The sequence below is a fragment of the Neofelis nebulosa genome, chromosome 16, assembly GCF_028018385.1.
Source record: "Neofelis nebulosa isolate mNeoNeb1 chromosome 16, mNeoNeb1.pri, whole genome shotgun sequence".
In the NCBI taxonomy this organism is placed as follows: domain Eukaryota; kingdom Metazoa; phylum Chordata; class Mammalia; order Carnivora; family Felidae; genus Neofelis; species Neofelis nebulosa.
The window spans coordinates 49,154,372-49,171,385 of NC_080797.1; the positions used below are offsets into that span (position 1 = coordinate 49,154,372).

General features: G+C 36.7%; 1 protein-coding gene across 1 annotated transcript in view; it reads left to right on the top strand.

The window, feature by feature from the left end:
- BRIP1 (BRCA1 interacting helicase 1) overlaps positions 1 to 17,014 on the top strand; it is a 209,866-nt gene that overhangs the window by 12,370 nt on the left and 180,482 nt on the right. Inside the window, 2 exon segments of the mRNA XM_058702531.1 lie at positions 4,388 to 4,518; positions 5,434 to 5,553. Of these exon segments, the coding sequence (XP_058558514.1) occupies positions 4,388 to 4,518; positions 5,434 to 5,553 (251 nt within the window).

Below are 17,014 nucleotides of genomic sequence, written 5' to 3' on the forward strand. Positions count from 1 at the left end.
AACTAGACACCCACATGCAAAAGAAAAACTGGACCATTTTCTTTCACCATACACAAACACTCAAAATGGATCAAAGACCTAAATGTAAGACCTGAAACCATAACCTTGAAGAGAGCACAGGCAATAATCTTTGACATCAGCCATAGCAATGTTTTTCTAGATTTGCCTCCTGAGGCAACAGAAATAAAAGCAAAAATAAACTATTGGAATTACACCAAAATAAAAATTTTCTGCACGGTAAGGGTAACAACCAACAAAACTAAAACGTAACCTACTTCTCCTATAGGAGAAGATATTTGCAAATGACATAACTGACAATGGGTTAGTATCCAAAATACATAGAACTGATACAACTCAATACCCAAAAGAGAATCCAATTAAAAAATGAGCAGAAGACATGAACAGATATTTCCCCAAAGAAGACAGACAGATAGATGGCCAACACACATGAAAAGATGCTCAACATCACTCATCATCAGGGAAATGCAAATCAAAACCACAATATCACTTCATATCACTTCATACCTGTCAGAATAGCTAAAATCAAAAACACAAGAAACAACAGGTGTTGGTGAAGATATGGAGAAAAAGAAACCCTCTTGCATTGTTGGTGAGAATGCAAATTGGTGCAGCCACTCTGGAAAACAGTGTGGAAGTTCTTCAAAAATTAAAAATAGAAATACCGTATAGTCCTGGAATTTCACTACTGAGTGTTTACCCAAAATATATAAAAAACACTAATTCAGAGGTATACATGCACCCTTATGTTTATTGAAGCATTGTTTGCAATAGCCAAGCTATGGAAGCAGCCCAAGTGTCTGTAGATAGATGAATGGATAAAGAAGATGTGGTATGTAAATACAATTGGAAATTATTCAGCCATAAAAAGAATGAAAGTGGGGCACCTGGGTGGCTCAGTGGGTTGAGCATCTGACTTTTGGCTCAGGTCGTGATCTTACTGCTGGTGGGTTTGAGCCCAACATCAGGCTCTGTGCTGACAGCTTGGAGCCTGCTTTGGATTCTGTGTCTCCCTCTCTCTCTGCCCCTCCCCCACTCGCACTCTGTCTCTCTCTGCCTCTGAAAAACAAAGAAATGTAATAAAAAAAAAAAAAGAATGAAATTTTGCCATTTCCAACAACATAGAGCTGGAGAGTATAATGCTAAGTCAGTTAAAGAAAGACAAATACCATATGAAATCATTCATATGTGGAATTTAAGAAATGAAACAAAGGAAAGCAAAGAGAAAAAAGACAAACCAAGAAAGAAGACCTTTTTTTTTTTTTTTTTTTTTTTTTTTTAAGCGAGTGAGGGTGTGTACACAGGCAAGCGGGGGAGAGTCAGAGGGAGAAAGAATCTTAAGTAGGCTTCACGTTCAGTGCAGAGCCCAATGCAGGGCTCAGTCCCACAACCCCAGGATCATGACCTGAGCCGAAATCAAGAGTTAGACACTCAACCGAATGAGCCACCCAGGCATCCCAAGAAACAGAATCTTTAATTAAAAAATTTTTTTTTATTAAACAAAATTTGTTTTCTTAATGTTTATTTATTTTGAGGGAGAGAGAGACAGAGTGTGAGCAGGCAAGGGTCAGAGAGAGGGGGAGACAGAATCTGAAGAAGGCTCCAGGCTCTGAGCTGTTAGCATGGAGCCTGAAGTGGGGCTCAAACTCGTGAACCATGAGATCATGACCTGAGCCAAAGTTGGACGCTCAACTGACTGAGCCACCCAGGCGCCCCAAGAAACAGATTCTTAGCTGTAGAGAACAAACTGATGGTTACCAGAGGGGGGTGAGTGGGATGGGGATAAAAGAGTACACTTACTGTGAGGAAAACAAAAAATAAATACTGGGAAAAAAAAGAAGAAAGAAAGAAGGAAGGAAGGGAGGAGGGAAGGGAAGAAGGAAAGGAAGGAAGGTTGGATGGATGGATGGATAGATGGATGGATTTAGGCCAAAAGATTGATAGTGATTACCTCAGGGAGGAAGATTTACAGAAGTGAGAAGGTGGGGGAGGGAAGCAGATGGCACTTTACTTTTTCTTATTTATATTTCTGATTTGCTGAAATCTTTCATAATGAGCTTATATTAGTTGATAATTTTTTAAAACTAAAGTGTATTGGGGGTACTTGGCTGGCTCAGCAGGTAGAGCATGCAGCTCTTGGTCTTGGGGTTATGAGTTCAAGTCCCATGTTGGGCATAGAGCTTACTTTAAAAAAAAAGTTAAAAAGTCATCTGGCTGGCTTAGTAGAGCATACAACTCTTGATCTCAGGGTTGTGAGTTTGAGTCCCATGTTGGGTGTAGAGATTACTTAAAAATAAAATCTTTAAAAAAATCCAGAATTTCAAGGTATTGGATTACATTGGAAACAGGTTTAGAATGGGTTCCATTGTTTACCTTGGGCATTTAACTCCATTTTCCTATGTATCAGTTTCCCCAATTGTAAACTAACAATTGCTATTGTATGCCATAGTAGCAGGAGCTGATCTATGTAAAACTTTTAGCATGCTGCCTGATACTAATAAAATTGAATTGTATAGGTCAAAAAAAAAAAAAAAAGACCTACGTATAAAAGGCAAAACCATTAAGATTTTAGAATACAATGGTATTTAAACTATGTTCCTAAGAGTCTTGGGAAAAAACATGGCTTGTAGGGGTAAGGGCACAATGAGTCAGGGAAGTTCTAGGTCTTTTATTCTGTTTTGGAAATTTTAAGCAATATTTATTTAAAAAATATAGTCCTCCTCAGTAAAAGCTTGAGAATCAGTGCTATGTGGCATAGATTTACTTTGTTTTTACAGACTCAAACTTGGTTTTTTTTTTTTTTTTTAATTTTTTTTAACGTTTATTTATTTTTGAGACAGAGAGAGACACAGCATGAACGGGGGAGGGGCAGAGAGAGGGAGACACAGAATCGGAAGCAAGCTCCAGGCTCTGAGCCATCAGCCCAGAGCCCGACGTGGGGCTTGAACTCGCAGACCGCGAGATCGTGACCTGAGCTGAAGTCGGACGCTTAACCGACTGAGCCACCCAGGCGCCCCTCAAACTTGGTTTTTGAAATCAGTATTGGACCTGCTTATAGGGCTTCCTTCTCTAATGGTCTATAAATCCTTTAAGGCAGAGGCTGTTTCTTTTTCATTGCTTTTCCATGGTTTCTGGAATTATATGGACTCAGTAAAATAAATGCTTGTTAAATGAATTCAAGCCCTAGAAGTGGAAGGAATGTATAGAGAAGAGTGGGAAGGAAGGAAGGTACTTTTCAGAACACTCACATTTAGGGAAAAGGAGAAACCCATGTATAGGAGCAGTTAAGTAAAGTGTTAAGAGATATTAAGGAAAAAGGAAACGTATTTGTTATATTTCAAAAAGACAGTGTTCTGTTTGTCTGTATTCCTAGAGGTTATGCGATGGATTTTGGAGTCAGACAGCAAGAGCCAGTCATATCCACGCTCTGCCTCTTACTAGCTATGTGATACTGGGCATATTAACTTCTTTAAAACCTAGTGTTCACATTTATTAAAAGGAGCTGATATTATTTGGTGATTAAGAGGTCACTGATGACCTTCAAGGTAGTGGGACTAAAAGGCAGATTATAGGAGCTTGATTCTACTGTATTTTTAAGTGTAAAGAACATTTAGAAGCTTAGTGGGGAAAAAACATTGAGATACTGTAGAAAGATGTATATATAAATGAAATACTTTTCTTGGGAGAATCTTACAGATATCTGTATCTATATAAGTGTATATTTTTTAATTAAAAATTTGTTAAATGCTTATTTTTGAGAGAGAGACCAAGCATGAGCGGGAGAGGGGCAGAGAGAGAGGGAGACACAGAATCCTAAGCAGGCTCCAGGCTCTGAGCTGTCAACACAGAGCCTGACATGGGGCTCAAACTCATGAACCACGAGATCATGACCTGAACACTTAACTGACTGAGTCACCCAAGTGCCCTTATATATATATTTTAATGTTTATTTATTTTGAGAGAGAGAGAGAGCGAGTACGGGAGGGGCAGAGAGAGAGAGGGGGGAGGGGGGGCAGAGTTTCCAAAGCAGGCTCTGTGCTGACAGCAGAGAGTCCAATGTGGGGCTTGAACTCATAAATCTGTGAGATTGTGACCTAGCTGAAGTTGGATGCTCAACTGACTGAACCAGCCAGACACCCCTTACAGTTATATTTTTTAAACCGCATTATCGGGAGTGGTTTACAAAAGCATAAGCCTATTAAGAAATCAAAATTGGACTTTCCTGATGAAAGCATATTTCTCAAAATGTTATATCTTTGTTAAACTCAGTGGTAAATACATGCTTTTAAACATGTCAACCTCATGTTTTAAAGTAAGGAAATTTTGAGTCTTTAACATCTTGGTACTAATTTTTTATGACTTCTTGTAGAAGACTCTCCTGAAAAAACTACGTTGGCTGCAAAGCTATCTGCCAAGAAACAGGCTTCCATAAAAAGAGATGAAAATGATGATTTTCAAGTAGAGAAGAAAAGAATTCGACCCTTAGAAACTACACAGCAGGTAAACAATTTATTGGCAGTGAAATAGTACCATTAGAGCTGCACAAGGTATTCAAGTATCAATCAAGTTTTCATTGGCCCTTGTGCAATTTACTTGGGTCGTATCATAGATGTAAATTAAAGGATAAAATATTGTAGCTTCATTTTATAATATTACTCATTGAAAAGAGTGTCATTATAATACATTATTGATAATATGTCTTTAAAGTACATGGTGCTTTCCTATATATGAGGAATTAGACAGTTAAATATTTACTTAAGGTATAAATTGGTAATATAGCTACTTTGTACTTTTTATTTTTTTTATTTTTTATTTTTTTAATGTTTATTTATTTAAAAAAATTTTTTTTAACGTTTATTTATTTTTGAGACAGAGACAGAGCATGAACGGGGAGGGTCAGAAAGAGGGAGACACAGAATCCGAAACAGGATCCAGGCTCTGAGCTGTCAGCACAGAGCCCGACGCGGGGTTCGAACTCATGGACCGCGAGATCATGACCTGAGCCGAAGTCGGCCGCTTAACCGACTGAGCCACCCAGGCGCCCCAATGTTTGTTTATTTTTGAAAGAGACAGAGACAGAGTGTGAGTGGGGGAGGGGCAGAGAGAAAGGGAAACAGAATCCGGAGCGGGCTCCAGGCTCTGAGCAAGCTGTCAGCACACAGCTTGATGTGGGGCTCGAATTCACAAACGTGAGAGCATGGCCTGAGCCGAAGTTGGACGCTTAACCGACTGAGCCACCCAGGTGCCCCTGTATATTTAAAAATTATTTTATTATTTCCAGTTAGAAAGAGTCATCTTTTTTTTTTTTTTTTTATGCTTAACACATATAGAAAAACTACTTTTGACCTTCAGGAACAACTTGCCTGCTCAGACTTTTAGTTTGCATTAAACTTCATTTTGGTTCTGTGTTAACAGATAAGAAAGCGTCATTGTTTTGAAAAGGAAGTGCGTGATTTGGATGCAAAAGTTGCTTCAGGAAAGACCACAAAACTCAACTCTCCATTAGGAAAGATAAACTCCTTTTCTCCACAAAATGTATGTATTTATGCCATTGTTCAGTAAAGAAGGAAAATGTGGAATTTGCTAAACTCTTTTTTTTTTTAAGGAATAGTATAATGCAAAGAATAGTAGAAAACAACTCAGAAGTCCTCGAAGTGCTGTCACATCTCTGCTACTAATGTGTGAGATAGGAAACCCTATTTTCTTTGTGCCCCACTTTCCTCATTTATAGAATGAGAGAATTGGACTAGAAAGAAATCTGAAAGGTTATTTTTCTCTTGTAGATTCTAATGTTGTGTACTATACTTCCCTATAATTCTTTCAGTGTCCTTTGGGCAGGCAGTTCTTAAGGAGTAGTCTAGGGAGTTTTGGAGATTACTGACATTTTTTCTCAGGCAGTGTGTGAGGTAAAAAGTATTTTCATAGTAATAATATGTTATTTGCCTTTTATAAGGGGCACCTGGTGGCTCAGTTGATTAAGCGTCTAACTTGATCTTAGCTCAGGTCTTGATCTCAGGGTTGTGAGTTCATGCCCCATGTTGGGCTCTGCACTGGGCATAGATCGTACTTTAAAAAAGTGATACCAATCTTTTTTTTTTTTTTCATTTTTTTTTTTAGTTTATTTATTTACTTAGAGTGTGTGCAAGCGAGGGAGGGATAGAGAGAGAGGGAGAGAGAGAATCCCCAAGCAGGTTCTATGCTGTCAGCATGGAACTTGAGGCAGGGCCCCACGAACCTCAAGATCAGGACCTGAGCTGATGTGGGACTCAATCTCATGAAATGTGAGATCATGACTTGAGCCGAAAGACCCAGATGCTTAACTGACTGAGCCACCCAGGCACTACCCCCCTCCCCCCACATAGTAGTTTTCTTCATTAATGAACAGTTAACAAAAGTCAGTTTCACCTGAGAATATCCTTGATGAAGCAGTAAAAATTACTAATTTTATTAACTCAGCCCTTGAGCTTTTTTAACATTCTGTGTGAAGAAGTGAGCAGTACTCAAAACATTTTGCATGCAGAATAGGATGATTATCTTGAGGAAAAGCACTTGTAGAATAGTTTGAATTGTTAGCTGAACTAGCCACATTTTTCATGGAACATTATTTTTACTTGAAAGAATGACTGACAGATAAACTATGGCAATTCTTGAAATAAAGTAAGCCTGATAAAATTTGATTGAAAATCAGAATTTTGAAAAACTGTATATACCACTGTGAACTTGGCAGTTTATGGTACTTGTAGACTTTCCTAATGATATTGGTGGTGATATACAGTGTGACTTTTTGATATTATATAATGAAATGTATTACCATTTATAAGATCTGTAAAATCAGTGAACCACATATTTTCTAAATGGCCTGTGCATGATATTATGAAATGATACCTGGAAAAGATCCATCCTAAGTGCAAGATAGACCAGTGGACCTTTTCTACCCCATCCCTCCACCTCCAGGCAACTCTAGAGTTTTTTTTTTCAGTCACTGTAGATTAGTTTTCATATCCATAGTTTTATATAAATGGAATCGTGCCTTTTTTTTAATTAAAAAATTTTTAAATTTTTTTTTTTTTTTTCAACGTTTTTTTATTTATTTTTGGGACAGAGAGAGACAGAGCATGAACGGGGGAGGGGCAGAGAGAGAGGGAGACACAGAATCGGAAACAGGCTCCAGGCTCCGAGCCATCAGCCCAGAGCCTGACGCGGGGCTCGAACTCACAGACTGCGAGATCGTGACCTGGCTGAAGTCGGACGCTTAACCGACTGCGCCACCCAGGCGCCCCTAATTAAAAAATTTTTAAATTAAATTTCAGATGTTGTGAATTTTACCTGCTGGGTGCTGGGTGTTGTTATATTTCTATAAATACTCTTAAATTTTATTCTGAGATACAGTTAAGTTACAGGGAATCAACTTGATGCTTTTAATCTGCTTCTAGGATTTGTTAGGTGGGATCTGAGCAGGGTTTAGTTGTGGGTTACCTCAGTAGAGGTTAGCTCCTTCTGAGTCCTCTACCTAATGCTCTATGAATTGTTAGGTTTTCTAGTCTGGCTGGTGGGAACAGGCACTGTTCCATGCCCTGTGTGAGTGCCTCATCATTTAGGGTGATTCTTTCTGCTCTCTTGGATTGTTTACTCACTCACATATGCTGACTAATACCCTGCTAGATATTTGAGAGGTCTTGTCTGCAGATCTCTGGGATTCATTCTTTGTGCAGCTATCTCCACTTTAATATTCTTCCCTGTGAACTTTAGTCTTTCCATTTTTCTGGACTGAAGAGCAGAGTCTCTTCAATTCAGGTTTGCTGGGCTATATCTTGGTTCCCCCTCCCCATGGCACAGCCTAGAAACTCTCAAGGCAGTAAGCCTAGGCGATTATAGGACCTATTGCATTTATTTCCTATCTTTCAGGGATCACTCTTTCTTACCTGAAATCCTATATCTTAAAAACTATTGTTTCATATGTTCTGTCTGTACTTTTAATTTTTCAGGGAGGAGATGAAAAAACTCATTGACTCTGGGGACAAATTCTAGAAGTCCTTATTTTATTTTTTTAATGTTTTATTTATTTTTGAGAGAGAACAAGAGAGAGAAAGAGCAAGTGAGCAAACAGGTGAGGGGCAGAGAGAGAAGGAGACACAGAATCCGAAGCAGGTTCCAGGCTCTGAGCTGTCAGCACAGAGCCCGACATGGGGCTCAAACCCACAAACTGTGAGATCATGACCCGAGCCAAAGTCAGACACTTAACTGACTGAGTCACCGAGGCACTCCTAGAAGTCTTTAGATGGCTTACAAGGCTTCCTGTTTATCTGTACAATCATAAGTCCTCTATAAACTTTATTTTCTTTTGCGCTTTCTCCTTCTTCCTCTTTTTTTTTTTTTTTTTGACCAGCTTCTGCTAATTCTTCAGGAAGCTGCCTTTGATATCCCCAATTTTGAGTTAGATTCCCATCTGGAATGTTCCTTGTACTTTTCGGTTTTTAACACTTACCTTACTCTTACTATCTTCTTTACAAGGCTCTAAGTTCCATTAAGGACAACACCAGGTTTTCTAGTATGTTGAGACCTCCTTGAAGGCTGTGACTGTTACATTCATCTTTATGTTCCAAGTACCTAGCTTTGTGCTAGGAACCTAGTTAAAGACTGAGTGAATGAAAACTATATTCCCTGCCCTCAAAGAATCTTCCTTTAAATTCTTAAAAATACTAAATGGGGAAAAGTCATCTTAGGAGCCTTTAATGTTAAATTGTTAATAATAATATATACTGTGTGTTTGCCTCTGCCAATGTTTTCTACCTCATTTTCTTTCACAGTGCCTTATTTTCTTCATAGCTCTTACTGTTTGAATTTATTTTTTACCTGTTTATTATCTATCTGTGCTGTTAGAATGTAATGTCAGTCTTTTTCGTAAGTATCCCTAGTACCTAGAATAGCATATGGTGTATATTAGTTGCCTTATAAATATTTGTTAGTTAGAATCTTCTCTAATTCTTACAATGGCATAGGCAGTTACTATTGTTATTCCCATTTTATAGATAAGGATACTCTGAGAATTAAGTACTTTGCTTAAGGTCACAGACTGGCAAATACTAGAGCTAAATCCTACCTAAACAGTATGATACTCTGGCAAATGCTCTGATCACTTTATTTTACATTCTCTCTAAAATGCCTCTCAGAAATCCTGGAGTCCTATAAGCAGGATTCTAATATCAATATAAAGGAAAGAAACATTATGCAGAAGCCTCAAGAATAAAGAAATCAAGTATAGGATAAGCTGTGATTGGTTATAATTAAAATTAGAGAAGTAGATTTTTAAATTTCGTTTTGTTTTTATTGGTTAAGAGAATGAGCTTGAATCAGACTACCTGGGTTTTAATCACAACTCTGCTCTTTACACCTATGTAATCTTGATTAAGTTTTTCTACTGTGAGCTATTTTTACTTCAGTTTCTCCATTTGTTGAACAGGGCTAGTAATAGTACCTCTCTCACAGGGATGTTAGGAGGATTAAACAGGTAAATATTTATAAAGTGGTAAGAGTAAGGGCGCCTGGGTGGCTCAGGTCACGATCTTGTGGTCCGTGGGTTCAAGCCTGGTGTTGGGCTCTGTGCTGACAACCCGGAGACTGGAGCCTGCTTCAGATTCTGCCTCCCTCTCTCTCTGCCCCTCCCCCACTCACACTATCTCTCTCAAAAATAAACATTAAAAAATTGCTTATAAAGTGATTAGAGTATACTTAGCATATTTTAGAGCTTATTAAGTGGTAAGTGGTAGCAGAAGTAGCAGCAGTAGCAATAATAGTAGCAGCAAATGGCTCCGTATTTGTGTGCTGCTACTAAAGGTATTATATAATATTGATTAATATCAAATATATATAGTTATCTTTAAATGCTGCTAAAATATATAGTATTGCTTGATACTAATTTTGAGGAATTAGATTTATAATTAAGTAACATATTCTTTTAATATCTGGTAAGGATGTCTATGGCTGAACCTGTTTAGAGTCTAGACCACATGACCATAAGCAGAATTCCTGGCTGGATACCTTAATTTTTAGCTAAGTGCTTTGATCAATTTCTCCTTTTGGTTATGTACTATGTTGATCATTTATTATGGTCTTCCTAGTGGTAAAGTATAATTGCATTTATGCCTGTATATCCCTATCTTTATATTGGTTATATTTTTAAGGTTTATGTGTTTATTTTTGAGAAAGAGGGGGGACAATCAGAAGCAGACTCCAGGCTCCACGCTGTCAGCGCAGAGCCCATTGTGAAGCTTAAACCCATGAACACTGAGATCAGGACTTGAGCCGAAGTCGGATGCTTAACTGATTTGAGCCACCCAGGTGCCCCATATCGGTTATATTTTAAACCAGAATTTATAAGTTTTTTTCCTTGGCTGTAGGTAGTATAACTATATTACTGTAGAAATGGGATAATTTTTATAGGTGGGTGATACATTACTTACAAGATTAAAGGTATGGTTTTCTGATAATTTCTTATAACTTTAAAGATTTGTTAAACTAAATTTCTCAAATCTGGTAACTAAAATGATAACATTTCACTAATGTGATATAGAACTTTTGTTTGTAAGAAGACATAAGTGGTATATGCCACACTAATTCAACATAGATAAAGTAAATTGATCATCACCAGAGTACTTTTGCAAATACAGAAAGACCATGTGGTTAAGCTCTAATATTCTTTTTTTGTAGTCTGGAGTCAAAAACATAAAGGTATAAAGTAATTTTAGGTAGTTTCTGAATGATTAGGGAGAAAGTCACAAATACTTAGGTAAAATGATCTATATTTTCAATGATACTTTTTTCTTCCTAACAATATTAGAATAAGCAGTTACGATAGAATCATACTCAGTACAAAATATAAAATTGTAGTTAATCTTTTTGTATTTTAGTAAATTGTTAAGAAAATATATAGATTTGTGTGTTTTAACTGTCATTTTAATTTTAAAAGTGGATGGTAGCATTTTTAGTGTAAATCTCATAGACATTTAGCACTAGGTAACATATCTAGTTTTTCAAAAGCATTTTCTTAAGCTAATCATTTCCATGGATGTGAAAAAGAATAATGGGGCTATGAGTAGAGGTAGTTTATTTAAAGAAAGGAATCTTTGAGTATAGAAGCTTTTTTTTTTTTTTTTTCCTGTTAGAAACTTACTTTGCAGGGTGCCTGGGTGGCTCAGTCGGTTGAGCATCCGAATCTTGATTGCGGTTCAGTCATGATCTCCCAGTTTGCAGGTTCGAGCTCCTTGTCGGGCTCCACGCTGACAGCATGGAGCCTGCTTGGGAACCACTCCCCTCCCTCTTTGCCCCTTCCCCACGCACAAACTCTCTCTCTTGTTCTCTCTCAAAATAAATAAACGTTAAAAAAAAAAAAAAGAAGAAACTTACTTTACTTCTGGTACAGAAGCATTTCCTCCTCTCTCTCTTTTTTTTTCTTTTTAATAGAGGTATAATTACATTGTTTTCAGGTGTGCAACATGATGATTCGATATTTGTATACACTATGAAATGATCACAATAAGTCTAGTTAACATCTGTCACCTTTTATAATTACAAAGATTTTTTTTTTCTTGTGATGAGAACTTTAAAGATTTGCTCTTTTAGCAACTTTCAGATATAAACCATGGTCAAAGTGTATTTTACATCTTCATAACATATTTAGTTTAATTAAATTAATTAATTTTTAAATTTACATCCAAGTTAGCATATAGTGCAACAATGATTTCAGGAGTAGATTCCTTAATGCCCCTTACCCATTTACCCCATACCCACAATCCCTCCAGCAACCCTCTGTTTATTTTCTATATTTAAGAGTCTCATATGTTTTCTTCCCTTCCCTGTTTTTATATTATTTTTGCTTCCCTTCCCTTATGTTCATCTGTTTTGTATCTTAAATTCCTTACATGAGTGAAGTCATATGATATTTGTCTTTCTCTGACTAATTTTGATTAGCATAATACCCTCTAGTTCCATCCACGTTGTTGCAAGTGGCAAGATTTCATTCTTTGTGATTGCCGAGCAATACTCCACTGTGTGTGTGTGTGTGTGTGTGTGTGTATGTATATATATATATATATATATATATATATATATACACCACATCTTCTTTATCCATTTATCCATTGATGGACATATGGGCTCTTTCCATACTTTGGCTATTGTTGATAGTGCTGCTATAAACATGGGGGTGCGTGTGCCCCTTCGAAACAGCACACCTGTATCCCTTGGATAAATACCTAGTAGTGCAATTGCTGGGTCATAAGGTAGTTCTATTTTTAATTTTTTGAGAAACCTCCATACTGTTTTCCAGAGTGGCTGTACCAGCTTGCATTCCCACCAGCAATGCAAAAGAGATCCTCTTTCTCCACATCCTCACCAACGTCTGTTGTTGCCTGAGTTGTTAATGTCTGCCATTCTGACAGGTGTGAGGTGGTATCTCATTGTGGTTTTGATTTGTATTTCCCTGATGATGAGTGACATTGAGCATTTTTTCGTGTGTTGGTTGGCCATCTGGGTGTCTTCTTTGGAGAAGTGTCTATTCATGTCTTTTGCCCATTTCTTCACTGGATTATTTGTATTTTGGGTGTTGAGTTTGATAAGTTCTTTATAGATTTTGGATAGTAATCCTTTATCTGATATGTCGTTTGCAAATGTCTTCTCCCATTCCGTTGGTTGCCTTTTAGTTCTGCTGATTGTTTCCTTTGCTGTGCAGAAGCTTTTTATTTTGATGAGGTCCCAATAGTTCATGTTTGCTTTTGTGTCCCTTGCCTCTGGAGATGTGTTGAGTAAGAAGTTGCAGCCAATGGGGCGCCTGGGTGGCGCAGTCGGTTAAGCGTCCGACTTCAGCCAGGTCACGATCTCGCGGTCCGTGAGTTCGAGCCCCACATCAGGCTCTGGGCTGATGGCTCGGAGCCTGGAGCCTGTTTCTGATTCTGTGTCTCCCTCTGTCTCTGCCCCTCCCCCGTTCATGCTCTGTCTCTCTCTGTCCCAAAAATAAATAAAAAATGTTGAAAAAAAAAAAAAAAAAAAAAAAAAAGAAGTTGCAGCCAAGGTCAAAGAGATTTTTGTCTGCTTTCTCCTCGAGGATTTTGATGGCTTCCTGTCTTACATTTATTTAGGTTTTTTGTCCATGTTGAGTTTATTTTGTGTATGGTGTAAGAAAGTGGTCCAGGTTCATTTTTTTGCATGTTGCTGTCCAGTTTTCCTAGTGCCACTTGCTGAAGAGACTGTCTTTATTTCATTGGATATTCTTTCCTGCTTTGTCAAAGATTAGTTGGCCATACGTTTGTAGATCCATTTTTGGGTTCTCTATTCTCTTCCGTTGATCGGAGTATCTGTTTTTGTGCCAGTACCATACTGTCTTGATGGCTACAGCTTTGTAATACATCTTGAAGTCTGGGATTGTGATGCCTCCAGCTTTGGTTTTCTTTTTCAAGATTGCTTTGGCTATTCGGGGTCTTTTCTGGTTCCATACAAATTTTAGGATTCTTTGTTCTAGCTCTGTGAAGAATGCTGGTGTTATTTTGATAAGGATTGCATTGAATATGTAGATTGGTTTGGGTGGTATTGACATTTTAGCAATATTTGTTCTTCCTATCCAGGAGCGTGGAATATTTTTCCATTTTTTTGTGTCGTCTTCAGTTTCTTTCATAAGCTTTCTATAGTTCTCAGTGTATAGATTTTTCACCTCTTTGGTTAGATTTATTCCTAGTATTTTATGGGTTTTGGTGCAATTGTAAATGGGATCGATTCCTTGATTTCTCTTTCTGTTGCTTCATTATTGGTGTATGATTTATTTTATAACTGGAAGTTTATGCCTTCACCCATTTCTCCCACACCACTCCCCTACCTCTGGCAACTGCCAGTCTCTTCTCTGTATCTATGAGCATGTTTTTTTTGTGTATTTTAATTTTTTTTAGATTTCACATATAAGTGAGAGCATATGGTACTTGTCTTTCTCTGACTTAATTCACTTAGTATAATGTCCTTGAAGTCTGTCCATCCATGTTGTTGCAAATTACAAGATTTCATTCTTTTTTATGGCTGAATAACCCATTGTATATATTTATATATACCACATTTTCTTTATCCATTCATCCAATGATGGGTACTTAGATTGTTTCCATATCTCAGCGATGATAAGTAATGTTGCAGTGAACACAAGGGTACCTGTATCTTTTTGAGTTAGTGATTTTATTTTCTTTGGACCAGTACCCAGACATGGAATTGCTGGATCATATGTTATGTTTTTAATTTTTTAGTAATATCTGTACTGTTTTCCATAGTGGCTACACTAATTTACATTCCCACCAAAAGTGCACAAGGGTTCCTTTTGCCACACATCCTCACCAACATTTGTTATTTCTTGTCTTTTTGATAATAGTCATTCTAACAGGTGTGAAGTTGAGAGCTCACTGTGGTTTTGATTTGCATTTACCAGATGGTTACTGATGTTGAGTACCTTCTTATATACCTGTTGGCCATCTGTATATCTTTTCTCAGATCTTTTGCCCATTTTTAAATTGGATTTTTTTTTTTTTTTGCTATTGAGTCATATGAGTTCTTTGTATATTTTGGGTTTTAGCCTCTTATCGGACATTTGGTTTGCAAATAATTCTTCCTGTTTAGTAGGTTGCCTTTTCATTTTGCTGATGGTTTTCTTTACTGTGCAGAAGCGTTTTAGTTTGATATAGTCACACTTGCTTATTTTTGTTTTGTTGCTTTTGCTTTTGGTGTCAGATTAAAAAAATCATTGCTAAGACCTGACACAGGAGCTTACTACCTTTGTTTTCTTCTAGGAGTTTTATGATTTCAGGTCTTATGTTCAAGTCTATAATCTATTTTAAGTTGATATTTGAGTATGGTCTAAGATGATGATTGTGTTTCATTCTTTTGCATATTACCGTTCATTTTTCCCAGCACCAAATATTGAAGAGATTGTTTTTTTCACCATTGTATAACATTTCATAATCTTTGCTACATGGCTTATTATAATTCATAAATTAATGGTTTAGTTCTCTTATTCCTAAAAAATGTAAATATTATAGTCTTTATACTTTTAAAATCCATAGTTATATTTTTTTGAAAAACTCCTTCATAAATGAAATGATAAATTAGTGTAATGATTTCTTTTTATCTAAACCTGACATTAAACTTTTTAAGTTTTTCTTTTAAAATTTTCTTAGTTTTCATTAAAATAATTTAGTTTCCAGCCTGTTGATTAGAGAATTGGATAGTTGTCTTTTTACCATCCTGTCATCTCAAGTATACTCACTCTCTCTTCAAGTCAGAAAATGGTGTCAATATTTCCTCTCTTTTATAATTACCATCCATTGTCCACTGTTTATTCTCTTTCCTTACATTTTAGATTCTTTCGTTTATACTGATAATTCATACATCAGAGATCTAGTAAAGCATTAGTCTCTCACGTCAAAATAAATTAAGAGAAACATTGTTTTTTAATAAAGTGTTACTGTTCTGATTTTACTTTATTCCACCATTCATAATCATTTTCTTAAGAATTTATTTATATTCTCTTCACTTTCAGTAAATTTTCACAATAGGTGAGGTGGGTTTTTTTTTGTTTTTTGTTTTTTGTTTTTATAACCCTGAGATCGAGAGTCTCATGCTCCACTGAACTGAACCAGCCAGGCACTCTTAGGTGAGGTATTATTATAGACTCATTCTTATGCTTATATATGATTTTTATTTCTTCATTAAATAAAGGCTTACATTGGCTATATACTTTTATAAAAGTAGTTATATTTTTTGATTTAGTGTAGCAGTAGCATTTATTTCTTTTGCCTAGTGTGTAGAAGAGATGTGGGTCCAGTAGAGTGCGCTGTTGACCTTCCGATAAAGTTGACATTGGGCAAACCTTGGGATATTTTCTCCTTTTTTTCCTCTTTTGTCTCTGTCTTTCCCTCTCTCTCTCTCTCTCCCCCACTCTCCCTTTAAAATTTAAGATATTTTCTAGGATCTCAGCAGAAAATGGCCAGTTTTCTCTGAAAGTATGTTACAAGTCATTTTCTCACAGTTTAATTTACTTTTAATATACTGCTTATGTAGTGATACAATGCTTGCTTACTATGTGCCAGAAACTCTTCTAAACATTCTAGAAATATTAATTCACCTGGTAAATACAGGTTCATGTGAGGTAACGCCTATTGTAATTTCTTTTAACTTTTCTGTGGATTTGACAATTTTCAAAATAAAATGAAAGAATTCAACTTAATCCTTACAATAGCCCTTTGAGAGAGGTATTGGTATTTTCCCCAATTACAGATGTAGAAATTGAGGCATAGAGAATTTAAGTAGCTTGGTCATGTCACAAAGCTGATGAGTAGACTCTGGTTTAAAACTTAGTCTGGCCTAGAATTGATTCTCTCAACCTCCTCATTATTCTGCCTGTGAATAAACTCTTCCAGATGAACTTAGGTGAAAGTGCTTTTCTGTACTGTAATAGGCTATATTATATTCAGTACCATACAAGTAATTAATTTAACATTAGTTCCTCTTTTAGTCTGTCTCTCAATACCCTGTCCTTTTCTTTACAATGTTTCCTGAAGTTTATAATAATATATTTTATTTGTAGGTTTAACTGTTTTGTTTGCCTCCTTGCCAGGCTGTCCATAAGGACAAGTGTTATGTCTCCCTTACTGCCTTTTTAATAACCAGCATCTGGCACAGGACCTGCACCTAGTAGGTACTTTCACATTTGTTTAATAAACGAATGAAAAAATGGCCAAAGTTGAGAAAGTGCATGATTTATCATGGTTTCTGTAGCTTACAAGTTTTACTCAGATCCATGTACTAAAGGAGGTGTGACAGTACTGTTAAATAGAGGAGACTTAAAGCAGGTTTTAAAATGTTTTTTTGTCTTCTGCAGTACATTTTGGTGGTAGTGTTTTATGTACTAGCACACAAAAATAAGAGATCAAACAATGACTTCAGGGAACAAGAGGTACATTGGTGCTTAATA